Source organism: Apteryx rowi, unplaced genomic scaffold (genome assembly GCF_003343035.1).
Source record: "Apteryx rowi isolate R43461 unplaced genomic scaffold, aptRow1 scaffold_95, whole genome shotgun sequence".
NCBI classification, from domain to species: Eukaryota; Metazoa; Chordata; class Aves; order Apterygiformes; family Apterygidae; genus Apteryx; species Apteryx rowi.
The window spans coordinates 2,407,455-2,425,896 of NW_020451260.1; the positions used below are offsets into that span (position 1 = coordinate 2,407,455).

General features: G+C 42.6%; 1 protein-coding gene across 1 annotated transcript in view; it reads left to right on the top strand.

Annotated features, from left to right (window-relative positions):
* DCC (DCC netrin 1 receptor) overlaps window positions 1-18,202 on the top strand; it is a 593,999-nt gene extending 575,797 nt beyond the window's left edge. Inside the window, exons 27-29 of the mRNA XM_026092248.1 lie at window positions 2,405-2,617; window positions 15,991-16,133; window positions 18,113-18,202. Coding sequence (XP_025948033.1) covers window positions 2,405-2,617; window positions 15,991-16,133; window positions 18,113-18,202 — 446 coding nt within the window. The remainder of the gene's footprint in view (window positions 1-2,404; window positions 2,618-15,990; window positions 16,134-18,112) is intronic.
* The last annotated feature ends 240 nt before the right edge of the window (window positions 18,203-18,442 follow it).

An 18,442-nucleotide genomic window follows, 5' to 3' on the forward strand; every position in this document is an offset into this window, starting at 1 on the left:
AATAATCCAGTAATTTTACTATAAGGCCTGTTTAATGTGGAGACCATTATGGTGATGCTAGCTCCTAAAGTTTTGTTATCTGAGAGCACCACTGCAGAATACCAAGAAGGGTATTTTGTGGAGAGTAGAGTAAGGTGGTCTCTGACCTCCTTAAGGGAACATAGACCTAAGAGTACACGCAGAAAAGAAAACGGAGAGGAGCGCACTGGGCAAGGAAGGAAACGGAAAAGCAGAGAGGGAGTGATGGCATGACTATGCAAAGAGCTTTGAAGGTGAAAACAAGGAAGATGAACCACAGGCTAGCAAACTTTTACAAACTGTAAATGATTTTGACCTTGGTGAGATCCTGTAGTTCGTTTCCTATGTGTGGGGTTCAATATTGCAGAGGATGTCTGCAGTATTGCCATAGAAACAAGTAATGGGGTTGCGGAAATGAGGAAAAATCCTCATTTCCATTTTTCAAAATTGTTTTGCCACTTAGTAGGTTGTAATTACTTATATACTTTGACATTAATTATTATAAAATGCCTTGAGATTTGACTCGGCTGTGTAATTGCATGTTATTTGTACAATGAGTTCTGGTTGTTGCAGCAAGCTCTGAAAGAAACCAGCTCCTCCAGAGCATTTTGGGTCCCAGTATAATAACTAATGCTGATATCTATGTGTCAGGAAGGTTGTTTCCTTCAGTAAAAGGAGGAGCTTTTCTTAGATTTCTGGTTTCCTGCCACAAGTTGCATGATTAACTGTTGTGCTATGAGCCATCGTGACTGGCATAGATACTACGGAGATGTTGGACAAATTCAACATGCTCAAAATGTTGTTGTCAGGTTCTTCGCTGACCATCTTGCTTCTTTTCACTGTTATGCTTGCAATAAGGCCAGGCACTCTTCCCACGCGGAAAACTTTCTCCAGCGCTGTTCCTCAGGGCAGGAGGCCAAGAGCTGGGAAATGAGCTGAGAAAGGCCACAAACCTGCTTTTTTGGGAAGCCTCAAATGGGTTCCTGACGCAGGATTTGGAAGAGGAGTTAGGAGATGATGTTTTTGATCCAGTGCCCATATTCTCATCCTGGAGTAGGAACAAAGTAGTACTACAAGCGGCAGCCTCCTCGCTGTGGCACAGGGAAGTGAATTTCCTGCTGTCATCCGTAGGGCACCGCAGCAGACCTCCACTCACTAGTCCTCCCCATAATTAACTCTAACATGCCGTGCCGGCTCTGTGGAGAGTGCCGGGGCTCCATAAGCTGGTTAGTGCCACAGAAAGCTTTCTGTTGCTAAAACAGAGCCACTCCTCCTTCAGGAAACTATTTCAGGGAAGCTGGAAATGGCAGCTCACGCTCAACGTTTGGGCGTGCGTACTGCCGCTTGCTGTTTCTTGTATCCCTCCTCCTCTGCAACATGTCCTTCATTCTGCACTCTCCATGGAAGATGCCCTAGCTTTAGACTACAGGATTAGAAGGTTTGTCATCTGACAGGTGTCAGGACACCGCAGTTCAATTCCGAATTACCAGTCATCTTCTTCTGCGGGTGCGTTCGCAATACTGGTGATGTTATTAATAGACACCGTACTGTACCCATGCTGAAAATTCCCATACAATCACGATCATTTTGCAATTAATAGTTAGGATGCAACATGGGTTTCCAGAGGGTGTAGGAATAAAGGGCTTTGCTCTTTGCCTCACACTTTGTTTTCCTTAATACTTCAGCTATGTTTGCCTCTCTCTTCTGCCATGACAGAGTTGTTAAGAAGCACTGCAGAACACAGTGTAGCTGCGTTTTGTATTAGCGGGTTGACATGGCACATTTAAATCTCAGAAGAATTGACTTTGAATATAGGCTAATAAAACAGCAACCTTCTGCTTTGGCACACTAAATGTTACAGCTGTCTCAAGGAAGAACAATATTGGTGATTGGTTATGTAGAAATTAATTACGTCCTTTCTTTGTCTCGAGCTCTTCTCCGCGATGACTAGAATAGTACCATCGTGCTGAACATAATGAGTTTTCTTAGTTATAGTTTGTTTCAGTCTCCACATGATGTATTTATGGTTTTATTGATTTTTAATATTTAAAAGCACCCAAATCCTATGACACTGGGAGCTTAAGAAGTTTGAATAAAAATAAAATAGAGGAAGATGAAAATGTCATGATTGCATTTTTTTAAAGGAAGATTTATTGCACTTCAGCTGGCACATGGCTGCTCTGAGGAACATCTGTTTTTTTAATTCATCTGCCAATAACTTTTGATAGAAATTTGTTTACATGCTTCCTGCAGCTTCTTGGAGATCGGAGGCTAATGCTTTACCTTCTGTTGAAAATGATCATAAAAGTAGGAAATAAGTCTTAAAAAACACCCCAGTAATAATTCTTGGGTTTTTGTCTTACTGTTTTTTAATGTTCTCTTCCAGCTGTAAACGAAGCCCCRGCGTCCCAGCAGCCGTCCTTGCTACCACCGACGCAGCCCGAACACTCAAGCACCGAGGATGCCCCGAGCAGGACGATCCCCACGGCCTGCGTCCGCCCCACGCACCCTCTGCGCAGCTTTGCCAACCCCTTGCTACCTCCACCGATGAGTGCAATAGAACCGAAAGTCCCTTACACGCCGCTTCTCTCTCAAACAGGTGAGGATGACGGGGGAGAAGTCTGTGGCACCACAGCCCTTCAGTTCAGGAGAAAGATACAGAGCGCAAGGCTGTCCCATACCCTGAAGAATATCTTTAAGTACTCACAGAATGGGGAGTGGATATATGCAGTTTTATGGTAATAATCCAGTATTTCATTCTGACAATCTGGAATAAAAATTCGGGACAAGGCAATAGCTTAAAATCAGAGTTAACCAGTAAGTGATGAAAATGAAATAAATGAGATGCCAAATTAATCATTTGGTCTTGTTTCCAGTCTCCTGTTGTGCTACAATAACTTGAAGCAATGCCAAATGCTTGACTCTTGTTTCAAGGCTTGCCTTTTTGATAATGAAAGGACTATTTATGTATGCTGGAAAAGAACTGACTGCAATCCACTCCAGTGTGCAAAGTACTTAAAAATTTAATAGCAAGCATGCAAGGAACAGGAAAAAAATACTATTTTAAAAAGAATGGTCATAGAACAGTGCCCCCTTTGATTGAAGCCGCAGGCTATTGTCAGGGTTAGATTACGTGGTTATATATGGCTATAGCGAAACATTCATTCATTGCCTCCCTAAGTCCGTGGGTTCAAGCAGAGAGGGGCGAACGGGCTGTGCTCGCCGGTCGCAAACACGCCAGTGGCAGGAGCGCAGAACGCCGGTGGCAGCTGTGCTGGGGTGGGGGGCACGGCAGCGGGCAGGGGCCTGAGCCTCGCCAGCGCCTGGCTTCGCATCTGGCTTGGTTTCCTGAGCGGCGCCGTTTCTGGAGAGCTGCTTTAAAACTCTTCACCGCCAGATCGCGTGAGACCGCGTGCATAATATATACGGTATATGCTTGGATCACAACGTACGCCCAGCGCTAGAGTTGTTGTGAACTGGTATTACTTGAGTATCGCTATTTGATGTAGTCGCAGTAACTACTAGAATTACTAAGGYAAAAAAAAGAGTTTGCAGGTTGGTATTTCATTTTAGCTGTTTACTCCGTTAGGTTGAATAACACCCAGTCTGGCTCAAAAAACCTTTGAGCTTTCAGCTTTACTCTTTCCTGTGTGATACGTCTTTCTAAATGCAGTTTTCTTCCCCTACAACGTATGTCAGTTCCATGTTTGCAACAAGAGAGCTACCAAGAAACCTCTGCATTTTTACTGGAAGTACCTGCTATCCATCAGCAAGTAATCCAGTTTCTGACAGCAGACAGAAGTAGGTAAATCCTTATTTGTTGGAGAAATGCTTTTGCCAAGCAGTACGGCTGAATTATTTTTTATATATAATAGAGTCCATTCACCGTTATGTAGTACAGCATTTTACTTTATGAGGGTCTAACTCTACTTGTCTTACTCTAGTGAGTAAGCATAGTTACCTCAAAAGAGCTATTTGTCCTGTAAATCAATCAGGGTTTACCATTTAATCATTATTATTGGTGGGAAGGATAGAAAGAGGAAGTCGGAGCATGTTACTAATCTTCATAAATAACCCTGTCATCCTGATAAAATTGCCTTTTTTCGATAAGTAATCTTGCTGTAGAAGATGCAATGTTTCTTACAGGCAAGGGGTAGGACTTTGTTACTAGGCAAAATTTAGACCTGGAAGTGATAATGCTCTGTATTATGGCTGATAAAGCAATGGAAAATTGTGCTGTGCTGGACTCGGTCACATAAATGAAAACGTATTGCTGGGTGGTACATGGTATTTAAATTATTGTGTTCGCTGTTATTTTAAAATTGCAATTTCTGCCTCTTAGAATTTTGTGTAACTTCATTTCTGATCTTCCCCCTGCTATTTTGTAGTGTCAGAGCTATCTGTTTTTTCTCTCTGTATGGTCTGTACGGTGCACTTGTCCTGGTAGTCATTAGCCAGACTGATTTTATTTCCCTTACCAATTCTTTCTAGAAAAGTTTGTTTTCTGAGCATTAACTTATACTTGTGCCTTCAGGCAGATGTAGAACTGGTTCTGGCCCTGTACGTGCTTGTATTGAGGCCAATTTTTGGTTTATGTAATATTTAAGAGCAGCTTAGAAGCTTTTAGGAGGTCGTTAGTGTGACTGTCTTGGTTTACTGATTATTGATGGCTGTCTATGTTAGGATGAATTTTCACCAAATACAAATACTTGTACAAAAGCCAGAATAAAAACTTCTTAATTTTGTAACTTTTCCCAGTATTTTTTACTTACATTTCAGTATCAAGAGTTTTTCATTAGAAATTTCAATTTTTTCCCCTAGCACTTATGAATTTATTGCTTTGAAGCTTGGGGACGTATTGGAAATAGGCACTGAATGCATGTTTTTTAAGCTTAATAATTGTCTGGTTTCTCAGCAGTAAAAAAATCTGTGTTTTGTGGCCTTATGCTAGTTAAAAGACACTCAAAACAAGATTGATCTTTCAGTATCCACTCCTGAATTCCTTCTCTCGGGAACCCCAATCTCTATTCTTTTTACTTAAAATGGGAGATGAGCCACCTTTTTAATTCTACTGGAAGGTTAAAGGGAATGGAGAGAAAGCATTAAAAAAAAAGTCCAAGAAACAGCACTGCCTTCCACCGGTAATTCTGCAAACTTAATACGACCCATGAGCATGATATCTTAGCCGTAGTTATATCGCTAAGGTATCCCTTCCCACGGAAGGGAAATTTTGGAGACATTTTTGACTTTACAGAGCTCTTGATGGATTTCTTGATTTGAACCAACCTATGAGCAAAGGTGGGCAAGCTACCTGCAGACCAGCTGAACAAGTTGCCTTATGGACCACGTCTGCTGATTAAACCCCACTTAGAGACATCTCAGGCTTAAAAGGCTCGTAGCAAATTCCCGTGTTAGAATAACTGTTGCTTTCCTCAACCTGATAGATAGAATTAATTAATTTTTGCTACTTTTTTTAAGTCTCAAGAAATTTTTACATGTACTATGTAATAAATAGGGCAATAAATAGTGGATTCATCAGGTGCTCAGCCCACCCCGTTGCCTGCCCCATGGCCAAGCTCATGCCGCAGCTCCACAGAAACGCAGATTTGGAAGTGTTGGGAGGGGATTTTGGACATCTGCTGACCGAGAAGATTGAAGGAGGAAGGTTTAGATTATAGTTCTAGAGTTGGCATCTAACACTGGCCCTCACACAATATTAGCATTTAAATTATTTTTTGGATCTTGCCCAGAGACCGGATGAACGGAGGGGTTTTTCTTGACTTTGACTAGATGCTAAAAGGAGGTCTCTCCTCTAGTATTTTACCCATTCAATATATCTCTGTAGTGGCATTATAATTAGCTGTTAAACTCTATCTTATGTTTCATAAAAAAGACATAGAGAGATCATTTTTCAGACGTGTGGGATTTTGCCGTGAGGGTATGAATAAATATCAAAAAGGCTGTGCTCCTATTTGTTGGGTCATGACTTTGGCTTAATCCACAGCTAAAATCTGCCATTTTTCCTCTGCTTTTTCCCCCCACTTTTTTTCGCTTGAGCCCAGTAAATCTGAACTCTTCACATTAAGCCCTTCTTGTAGATATTTTATAGGAGATCTCACCTTTTCATCACTGCTTGGTGACAGAGCACTTCAGGTTCCCAATACTTATTCTGAAAGCGTGAGAATCTGTCCGTGAGCTTTCCAGTCTCCACCGTGGCTGCAGTCGCTTCTCTTTGCAAATCATGCACATAGGCATATAAGTGATTTGACTTAGTCCCCTTTCAGGTTAAACAGAAAATGTTTGATGGAGTGTTGAGCTTATTGCATTATAGATCTGACATAAATTCCACAAATGGACAGGAAGGATTTTTTTTTCCCCCTTGCAAATGAAAATTCCTTTTAGGTCTTGATGATCAGCTGCACTTTAAATGAACCTGAATTAGGAGGTCATTTTTCTTCTCCAGAAGCAAGTGTGAGGTGATAGAAAATGCAGCCTCTGAAGTAGTGTTTTTTATATTGTGCTGCAGTTCTAAAACTTTAGCTTTCTGAGGCTCCGGTATCTTTTGTCAGAATGTAAGAATGCTGCTTTCTTTCTATTTCTGTTTTCTCCTATTTTCCTTTTTTCTCTTGCTACTTAACCAAAAAAGTGTAGTTGGAAAACCAAATTCTTGCCTTCCTGGATATTCATTCAACATTTAGGATACCCCAGAGTGAAAAGTCACTTCATTGCACAGCAAAATTGAGCTTGATTTTCTTTCCTCCTGTTGCACTGTGAGGAGTGCCCCAAACTGGGCATGGTCTGGGAGCTCAGGGGAAGGGTTGCACTGCAGAGGAACTGTGTAAGTTTTTGGATTTTGGACCTCGGAAGACCCTGAAATTGCCCTTATAGTTAGAAAAGTGAATGTAGAAATGATGCTGTTTTACTTGGTAAACTTGCTCTTGCATGTACAGAGAAACTTGCTTCTTAGTACAAGAATGGCAAGTCCTTCCAAGGATTGCAATACAGAGCTGTTGTAGAGGAAGCAGGATTTTCCTGGGACAGAAATCAAGGCTGGCTGTGTTTTTGCAAGTGGGTGTTCGTCCCTGACTCGGATTTCCAGTAACCGTTCCACAAGCTCCCTCCAACCGTTTATGTTCCCTCTTGGTTCAGAGTCGCGTGGCTGCGCTGAAAATAGACTGCTGCTTTCGGGAGCATTACCAAAATCGCTGTTACTCAAGTGTCTTGAACATCGGTTCTCAGGCAGAGTGTTTAGAGAGGGAAACTCCAAGAATAAACCTTTGCGTTGTAAAGCAGGCAAATCTGGGAGACATAAATTTAGAACCCTCTGGTGCTAGATTTACGCTTTATAATCACAATGTTTTTTAGAGTGTTTAATCCACTCGGAGTTAATTATGAGCGGCGCAAGTGCATTTATTTTGAACAATCAATTAGCTCTAATTAAGTCACTGCATAACCAAATTCTGGGTCCTTTTTTAAAGGAAATTTATCCCTCAGTAATAATTTCCTCATGCCAATATAAAACACAAGTGAAAACCTATGAAAACTTCCAAGGAAGATTACTGGGTTTTTTCGTAAGCCTTTATCTGCCCCTCCACCTTCAACTTCCAAATGTTTTGTCTTCCTTGTTTCTTTTTACGAAAACAAGCTTTCTGCAATCTGCTGAGATACATGGATAGAGAAGGGTCACAAATGGGTCAGTCCTGTGTATCAGGGAAATCTGGCTCCAGTCCAGTCCTGTACTTGGGCAAGCAGATAACTTTAGACATCTTGGTTGTCTCATTAAAATCAAAGGGACTGCTGGAAGGTGTAAAGTTAAGTGTGGACCTAGGTGCTTGTCTGGATAAATGAACTGATTTCACTTTGATATAAATGAGCTATTTCAATACAAGGCAGCAGTAAAACCATTAAAAAAACCATTTTTTCTGGATAATTATACTGTAAACGCATAGAAAGATTTAATGATGGGCAGTGTCTATGATCCTGTATTTCTGCACCTTTGCCAAGCAAAGGAGTAAAGCTTTTTCCACTGCATGTGCAATATTCATATTTATTTGGGGTTGTGGTTGTTACCGCTGAAGCATTGCAGCCAAAGGTGGTCACTTGTGTCGTGACACTTCCTTATCCTGCGTAGTATTTCCAGCAGAGATTAAAGACATTTTGTTCTTTGAGGCTCAAGAGTCTGTGAGGGCATAAAGTGGGGAAATGAAGGACACGTGTGAAGACACATCTCTGATGTGACATGGGCTTGGAGTTCTTGCACTGACCTTGGTTTCTACGCCCAGCCTGGATCCTGCAGAGTAAAAACTAAAAAAAGCCCAATGGATGTTTTTAGATAACTGCAAGTTCTTAAAATGTAGAGCTCCATTTTGATGAAGAGCAGCTGAGAAGACAGAGAAACAATATACCAAGTATCTCCCATATTTCAATGTATCTGAGCAGCCTGTGCTGTTGTTTTTGTCTTGAAGTGTCCTTTCCAAACTCACAGTTTCTATACCTATTTTGAAGCCTTAGCACATAAAAATATGTGAGGTTCATCAGTGCTAGTTCAAAAGCCTCCCCAACAGACAGTCCCATTACTTGTTCAGTACTGTATGTTTAAGTGACTAAGTGACCTCTTTCTGTGTTCTATTTCTCTTTTTACTTTCTTTCTCCTAATAGCAAAGATTCCTAAATTAAACTTTACCTCTTTTTAGAAGTATCTCCCATGTGGAATGAGCCAAGCCTCCACTGATTATCACCTCAAAAGTCATTTTTTAAAACTCCATTTCATGACAAAAGATGTTATTTTTTCTTTTTTCCCACCTATAATATAAAACAGCTGAGTCATCAAATAATATTTTTCTTATAATTGTATATTCTGTACCCCCGAGAGGCACTGTCTTATATGGGAGCACTCTGTCATGGAGATACAAGCAAACTCACCTCTAGATGTTATTCTCATCTTTATGTTTCAACTTTCAAGCCATTTAAACTGGTAGAACACTCATTTTCCTGGTGGAAATACCAAGTGACCTGTTAGTGGCATTTGATCTTTTTGTGATATTCTGTTGTATGTTTATGGGAAAATTACCTCTCCATACTGCAAGATATGCAGTACACCCCACCACGATTGCTTACTTAACGAGAAAAATCTAGTTTTGTATTGGTGTCTCGCGCTCTTTCCCCACCCTCTGAAATTTAGGCTGCCAACCTCGTTACTGTCAGAAGCATCTGGGACATCTGAATTTCTTAAATCACTTTGATTTTCCGGATTGTCCCCTTCAATTTTGAGAACTACGGCCTAAGCACTGCATCTCTTCAGAGTCATTGAAGATTCTTCTGCATCTGCAAATCTTAATTACTTTTTCTTTTGTTTCATAACAGACCTAGTTAATGACACAGACAGTGTTTGCCTTTGTCCTGTTGGTTAGAAAAAACTGTGGAAAAGCTGTGAGATACGGGGGCAGGAAAAGATTGTCTATTTTGAGTTACAAGTCTGACGTCACCTTCTGACTTCTGTAGCTTATCTTGACTTTTATGGTCCCATTATATAGGATACCTCTTGGCTCCATTCATCTTCAAGGAATACTTTAGTTCTTCCAAAAGCAAAAGCTTATTTGCATCCCACTGTATAGTTCAGAAATCAGAATAGGTGGAGATAAGTTATTTCATTGATGATGGTTTTGGGAAGGCTTTTTTCTGTGAAAGAAAATAGCAGAGAGGAGTCAAACTCAGTGTGAACAAGCACAGCCTTTTAGATAACCTAAGGGAGAGAACGTTTTGGAGCAGATGCTAGCCAAGAGAGGCACAGCGTTGCCAGCAAAATACTCAAACAATCCAGCCAGAATGACTCTGTGCATCTTCTTTTTCACCAAACAAGTGCTCAAATCCATGATCAGTATCTCCTTGTGGAAGCAACTCACGACACCTTTTGGCTAACTCCTTAGACAGGGTAACGCAAATGTTAGCTGGATAACACTGGATCAAACTTCCAAGGGGAGAAATCAAGAGCAAGATTCTCTGTTGAATTAAGACTGCCCAAATGCAGACCGAGTCAAAAGGCAAAGCTGCAGGAAACAAGGATGGGCAACAACAAAGTGGAAAAGGACTATAATAGGATTTGGAGATTTTGCAAAAGGTATTTAAGCAGTGTCATCAATATTCCCAGAAATGTCTGAAAAGTGGCTTCTACTTATGAATAAAAACATAGGCAGAGCAGAGTGTTTAGGCCGTTTAGGAACCCACTGACAAAACTCCTAGTCCAAACTGGTGAGGGAAACTGATAAACTACAAATCTTACCGATTTGCGCCCAGCAAATTCTGTGGCAAAACTTCTTTTTCTTAATTCTCAAAGATATGGTTCATTCTTGCTAATTTTAGCAATCTGATGAATAGGTGTCTGCTCCATGCCAGTCACATCATGTCATTGCGCAGCCCAAGGAGAAGGAGAGGCCCTTTGGGAAGACAGTTCATCCTACCTCTCCACAGACTTTGGGAGGTGCTTTTTTCCACAGATTACAGAGGGAGCCTAAACGACCAGCTGAGGCTCATCCCTCACTTTCAAATAGATGAAGGAACATGATCCCCATTGCACTGACCTGCTGCAGTGGGTGGCATGAGCAGCAGAGGGGCAGGAAGGGCCGCGCTGTGCTGCTTCTGGTGTTCCAGCTCCCTTCCAGTTCTCCTGACGCGTTGGATGGTGAAGCCTTCTATGCTTTGGCTAGGACTAGATTTCATAATCACACACCTATTTTATGTATCAAAATATTAAGGCTTGGTCCTAAATCCAGAACTTGAGGAACCCCATTGGTAGCCTTTTCCTACCCCAATACTTCTCCATTGAGCACAATTTCTTGCCATCACTCCTTAAACCAGTTCCTATCAATTTTTGCATTCATTTTCTCCAGTTCAACTATTTTTTCCACGTCACTGTTTTGAATCATCACTCAGATTGTCTGTAACACATGAATCAAACAAGAATTAACGGTCTTTGTRTATGACCGGACCTCCGATCCATTGGGTGTGAACATAGCTGCCTTTGATACGTCCTGAGTTTCCAGCTCGCTGTGCTCACTGCTACCAGGGACTGACCTCCAGAAACACCCACACGAACAGCAGAATTATTGAACCCTCCCGCTAAAATGAATTGTTTTCTCCTGGCTGGAGACGTCTCCTGTCCAATTTGACATAATGCAAAATAAAATAATGAAAAGTAGCTCTCCCAATGTATTGTTATCAAGAGAATGAGTGCTGTATTGTTTTTACTCAGTGTTCATCATCATAACATCTGATCTGATATGCACGAATGCATATAGATTTAGAAAATTGCTTCCTTTTGACTTGACAACAGGCTCGCACTAATGTGCAATGCTCCTGAAATATAAAGGATGATAATGTAATGCATTCAGTATGGGCCTTTGAAAAGCAGTGGTAGCTGGAGTTTGCACCTGGTAGTCGTATGTTATGTAACTAATGAGCCAACGAAGTGTTTAATAACCCAACTGAGAGAATGAAACTTTGAAACGGTGAATTCGTGCTGTGGCTGCTCAGAAATACGCCCGATCGGCGTTGTCATCCCCTGCCCCTGGTGGCCGCGGTTCCAACGCTTGCTTTTTTTGTTTTTGAGGCTCCTGCTGAATTGCAAAACATTAGAAACCAAAGTGATTTTAATTTAATTAGCTACTCATTTGCATAAATTAGTTTACTTGGCGTGTCAACCTTCTGTGTCCAGAATCCTCATTGAGAGGCCTGCTCAGGCTTTTTAATATCCTTTGGGGGAAGGGGGTTCAACTGTTGTACTAATTATGTATTGCAGGCGTTAGCTTTGAAAATGCTCTAAGACATTCACCAAAGAACTGGAAATGTACAGCCAAACGGAAGCAATGTTTTCCCAGCTTCACTTTAGTTTCGAGCTTTATGGTTTGCCTGTTGCTTTTGTGAGCTAAAGGGCAAAAAGATGCACAAACTGAACTTACTAATCATCATTATGGCTTCTCATTAACAATATCCAGGCAGGAACATCTGTCTTTGTGCAGAAAAGCAGGTCTTTAAGGCCAATTGCTACAATTAATGAGTTACATATGAGAAACATGATTTTTACCATGGGGTTTACAGTTTTATAACAGCAGCATATTCTGCATTTCACATGAGCTCCTCGCCATTACATCAAATATTTACTTCTCCACAAGTCCATGAGGATCAAACGAGTCGCAATATGAAGTCGCTTGTATAAAAAAAGCGTATATGGTACGTTATCTAACCAATAAACAACATCGATGCGGTGCCTCTGCAATTTTACTGTTTATGCTTCATGTGACAGTGATGTCCCAGGACCCAATCAAGATTTCCTGTGATAGGACGCTGGTAAATCTGTCTTTAGGAGGGCATTTGAGTGCTACTAGAACAGAAATAATGACACAGCCAACAGCTGCAGGAGTCGCAGCTGCCGTTTCTCTCTTCGCTGAGTGCTGCAGGTGTTTTCAAAAGGTTCGGAAAATAATGTCGAGATGCTACATACAGTCTCTGCCCCAGTGAGCTTAGAGTTTAATYTGTCTGTGATGCAACCTTCTTATCTCTGTTTTCTTTCTTTCTTTTCTTTTTTTTTTAAATTCATCTCTTGCGTCTCTCATTGCTCTGCAGTGTGTAGCTGCTGGATGCACACTGCAGTCGGGGCTTATTTCAGAGCGGCTGGATGTGTAGCACTTCAGGGCTGGTATATAGCGGTGAGCAGACAGGTATTCTCGGATAACAGCACTGGGAATTAATTCTAAATGTTAGCGTGTGCATGGCCATGAGGCCAGATACCATGTTTTGTGTGCAAATACCTTTAACAGCAGGATGTGCGATACCCAGTGTAGACACCAATGTGGGGAAACTGAGCTTGCATTATTTCACTCCGTCACATTAGCTGAGCTGGAAAGTCCCCAGTGAGGCTCGTTTTTCCCAGCAGAAAAGCTGGGAAGAGCAGGGATCTAGACAACGGCCACAAAAAACCCAAGCGCAGGGCCTTAAACCCAGCTCAGGCATCTTGTGCCCCTTCTGCTCTGTGCCGAAACGCCCCACAAGCTGATACAGCAATCTGTGCCCAGCTTGAGCAAAACTTAGAAGCTTAGGAGCACTTTTCTGCTCAGGGCCTGCAGCCACTGAGCCATGCGGTGCCTGGGTTTCTTCTCCGCCTGCTTTCTTGCGCTGCCAGATAACGTGTGATGCCGCGGCTCCGTAGCAGCAATCGTTTGATCACCCAGACGTTTCAGGGTGCTCGTACTGCTGCCAGTAAAGGAACCTGTGTTTGGTTTGGAGATATCAGAAAGAACATTAAAAACTGAAAAGGAAGGGAGGGGGGTTGCATTTCTTCTCGGGAAATAATCTTTTGGTTAACTGAAAAAAGTGGAAAACATTTCCTTTCTTATAAAACGATTTGAATGTGCAGCGCTTAGAAGATTGAATCTTTGGGGATAGCTGTATCTTCTATGCTTACTCTGAGATACAGGGAAGTTTGAAGGCCCGGTTATTAAAGTCTTTTAGCTATTGAACGGGAGCTGGAGGAGCGAGCGTATCTTTGTGGCGATCTGTTTGAGTTTGTGTTGAGCTTTCACGCTTCCAAAGCTTCGGTTAAACTTGAGTTATGCAGGATTCTCAGCCTTAAAGTGATTATATTTGCAAGTCTCTTGCCCATTTTGCCCTTGTCTTGCAGTTCTTTACTGGAACTTACTCTTAATGAACATGCTGTTGGCAGCTCCGTTTAGGGAGGGATTTTGCTCTCTCTTCTGCTCCATTGTGTTTTCTCTGCCTTAAACTAATTAAAAATGTAAACGCAGTTCTTTGAAATACCGGAAAATTAATCTGCAACTTTTGTCTCCTGGCTACTCGCTCAAGCTGCAGGAGCACAGAAGCTGTCAGGCCGGCGGCCGTTGGCTGGGCTCTGGGGAGCGCTGCTCCRCTCCAGCTGCAGCAGCTGCCTTCCTCCCTACGCCGCCCTCATCCTCGGGTACCACCACGCAGGGCTCGGGAGCCTTCCTCTTAACGGTCCGATAATGATCTTTAAGCAAAAATAGAGATAATCAGGCAGGAATCTAGTGATGAAGGGAAAACAAGTGGATGTTTAAACTTAAGACGGATGAGAAGACAGTTTGGTTTTGCGTGGAAGCTGGGTGTTTCCAGAGACGGGTGTGGAGCTAGCTGAGCTGTTGCCCCAGCGAGAAACAGCATAACCGTAACTTGCTGAAGATCATAGTGGAGGAAATATAAAGAAAAAAGCTATTGGGCCAGTGGTTTTTATTTATGTTTTATTTTTTTTGTCTTGATTTCCAAGGGAGTCGAATGAACAGAATAAAAAACCTGTTCAAGTCCTGTGGAAACGGGACCTCTGCCCCATAAGAGTCTAAAGTCATCGCCTGTGCCAGCAAAGGTCTCCTGTTAACTGCTGGGGATGGTTTGAGGGATTTTATAAGCCCTAATATGTGATTCACTCTGCCGAGCAGGTATCAGTCTGGAGATTGCCTGTTAAACGTATGAACATCCAGCTGGCCTTAGGGCACCAGGAGGCATCAAAGTGCTTCAAGGTCCATAGAGGAAATGGGGGAAGAATAGAGTTGGGGGATCTAAGTGGTGGAAGAGGTGACAAAGAACTGGCACTGACGTGAGTTTGGCCTGACACAGCTCGTAGGGGGAATATTTAAGCTGTAGTTTCAGGGGGAGCAGGATTAGGCAGGCAGCAAGCAATCCTGAAAGTGCCGTCCCTGTTTCAGCCTTGAATCTGTGACATATTTCTTTAATACACGATCTCGGTTTGGTTTTGTACGATAGCTTGAATTTTCAAACTATCCCAGAGCGCTTAAAATCAATGCCATTTATGCTTCTATTTCTGTTGGCAGCCCTTATGTCTCCAGCAGCGTCTTCCACAGAGTCAGGCACGTTGCACTGAGCAGAGGCAGATCAGCTAGGACAGTGCTTTTATTCTTTGACGTTTTAAATCATTAAAAGAGACAAAGGACTTCTAATTTCCACTAGAAGAAAGCTAAGGCATCTCGGTTAATGCATCTTTAAAGAGTCATGCTTCAGACTGTGCTAGAGCTGGCGCCTCTTTGGCCAAACAGCAGTGCTCTTGCTCGGGGCTAGATGTGGGAAAAACTCCAAGCAGAGTTGTTTAAAAAAGGAAAGTCCCCTGCTGTAAAAAAAAATCATATTTTAATACCCATTCCATATTTTGCGCTCCGTCCAAGTTGGGATGAAAAGTCAGAAGACTTTTTTTTTTTTAGAAGCAAAATACAATTTTTTGAGCTCATTTAGTGACCCACTTCAGGGGCTGCTGTCAGTTTGAGGGAGTTAGAAAGAAAAGTTGACAAGAAGCGTGGAAATGAACTGCCAGAGAGGAAAAACTCTTTTGCCCAGCCTGCCTGCTGCGCCTGTCTCTCCAATCTCACTTTCTCCTTCCAAACACGGCGTTAGACTGACGGTTCCCTGCCAGGCAGGGACGTGGGACCAGGGTTTGCATGATCTTCACGGCATACCAGTTTCTGGGGTATTTTTCCCAGGAAAATTTAAATTTCCATCTGGAAAACGTCGTTTTTGCAAAAGAGCATTTTTCCTCAAAAAGTAGCATCAACAGAGAATCCCGAAGCTGCTCTAACTGCGCGTCCCTTTTGGCAGCCGAGCCCGTGGCAGTCCCACCCGACAGCAGAAGCGGCTGGCAGCTCTTCTGCAGCGTTGAGACGTCTTGGACGTCCATCTCGCTGCGGACAGCAACAGGCTTTAAAGCCTGCTATATCTGAAATCTAATTGAAGAGTTTTTAGAAAGGGTTTATGTTGGCTCTGGTGCTCCTCTAGGAAGAAGTAGCGTAAGTGTATTTAGAAGAGGAATTGTGCATTTACAACCGAAAAGGCAAGCAGCACCGGTAACCAGATAAATCAGTTGTATTTTGCCTGTAATACCTGCCCTGTGCTCCCCTTTTCAGAGCTATCTGTTCTTACTGTGACTTTGGTTCCTTCTTTCAGGGCCTAACCTTCCCAAGGCTCAGGTGAAAACGGCATCGCTCGGATTGGCAGGAAAGGCAAGATCACCGCTGCTACCGGTGTCGGTGCCCACGGCCCCGGAGGTCTCCGAGGAGGGCCACAAGCCGACAGAGGACCCCACTAACGTAAGACCTGCCTTCAGACAGAGCCTCCTGGCAAAGCTCCTTGCCACGGAGACCCGTTAGGCCATCGTCAATCCGTGCAGTAATTTTGGGCTAATGCTTGGTCCCTGCTTCCCGAAGGTATTGCACTACAGCTGATAGCTGTTAGGAAAGTAGTAAAAGATTCTGGCAGTCAGTAAAACTTTTCCTTTGACTTTAATGGACTTTGGCGTGTGTGACACAAGAAGAGAGTGCTTAAATTCTCTGTTAGTATTGTCCATGGGACAACTCACACAACCCCTCTTGAGCTCCTCGAGATACCAGGAGGAGAGAAAAAGGGAGCGAGAAATGCGATAAAGGAAGAAAATAATTTTGGCAGGAAGAATGAGTATAGAGTAATAGCCGATAATGGAAGGAAAAATAATATTGAAGAAGCAGATAAGTGAAACTGAAAAGATGGTGAAATTAGAATAATCTTTTCACTCCTGTTAAGACTCTCTTAGAGAAAGGTCTCCCGTCCAGAAGATGAAACAGTGCAAAAGAGAAGGAATAAGGAAAAAAAGAAATACATTAAATACATGTTGCATATCATCTCTTTTCATCTACTTGCACAGGACAATTTTTTGCTAGGCATGATAGCAGTGATTTGTCCAGCATCTTGTTAATGAATCCTTTTGCATTTTCTGCTTGGCTGAAGGGAAAATCAAAATTTTGATTTAGACATGCATATGGGAATTTTTGGTCTGCTGGCTTATAAATGTAGGATAATGGCATTTTATTCCTGTTTATCACCATCARTAGCATGAAAATATATTTCTGTATGTAGTTACAGAAGGATTCTCACATTTTGCTGGGAAAAAGGGAATCATATATTTGAAATGTAATTATGTACCTTGCTGCAGCCCGACTGCGGCGCTGAGCTTTTTTCCAAATGCTGCTGCCTCTCCTGCACAGAGCAAGTAGGAGACATGGAGTCTTCTGGAGAGGGAAACAATATAAAAAGGCTCTCTTTGGTAAAACCACTGGTATAAAGAGTAATTTAGCACAGAACATTTGATAACACAAAGTGCAATTTCAGCTCTCAATACCTTATTTTATAACAGCAGCACAATTTATTTCTCAGGAGAGACACTGCTCAAGCTCCACAAGAGGGAGAGTGGTTGCAGGAAGTAATGGTGCAGGCAACAAGTTCATCAGGGCTCAGAATTTGGGGATAAAAGCTAAAATTTGGGGAACTTTTTTTAAGCTTACATCTGCCAGTGCTCTTTTAAGCTGCCTGCTCTTAACTCCATCCCACCTTGGGGACTGCAGATCTCCTATAGCACTTAACAGATCTTCTACCTTGTAAAACCCACATAAATAACTAATGTTTGAGCTTCCTCTCAGTGTTTTGAAAGCAGAGACTCATTCCTCTTACTCTTGGCTTAGCAATTTGTGAGGTCAGTGGTTCCCAGCGATAGGTACATGATGTAGTGCTGATCAGTTTAGGGTTTGCTGCAAGTTCAGAGCATTCCCTTTTTTTCCAGTCCGGTTAGGTACTGAGCATCTTCTGAAAAGTGTTCTCCATCCTCTTCTCCCACTAAAGGCCACGACAGGAATTGGGAACCACTGACGTGAGCTGAGGAAAGCCAGCTATTTGCAAACCCAGACCTTTGTAATTAACAGTTGCAGCCTGCCCGAAAAAAGGCATTTTCTGATGAGTATTTGATGTCTCTGCTGCATGGCAGAAAATGTTATCAGCCCCCTCCATATGGGGCTCATGTTTCTTCAGCTCGTGTTTTAAGCCCTGCCTGTTCAATCTTTACGTTTCAGCCCGGTCTTGGATAATGCAGGTCCTCGGGGACTGCGGCGAGGCCCTGCGGCACRGTCCTCTGGGCCGGCGCTGCGGCTCGGCAGGTGCCACTCGGGGCCTCGGCTTTTCCGTGGCCTCCCGCACTCTTCCGAGGTGCGTTGGGTTGCAGCGCTCGCTGACTGCTGGTTTGTGTGTGTTTGCTCGCTTGCAGGTTTATGAACAGGACGATCTGAGCGAACAGATGGCCAGTTTGGAGGGGCTAATGAAGCAACTTAATGCTATCACAGGCTCAGCCTTCTAACAGCTACTGAGGAATAGATAATTATCCAGGAGCATTGCAGCATACCAGTATTTCATGCATACCCCACACGTCCTCGACCCCATGAAATCATCATCTTCTCGGCACCATTCCTTCAGTGCAAGGAAGATTCCTGAAAAGTCCTGAAAAGAATAATAAAAAGCAAGAAAAAGAAAAGAAGAAGAAGAAGAAGAAGAAGAAGAATGTTACATAACTGTAGATCTGGCATCTGAAGCGGCGGAA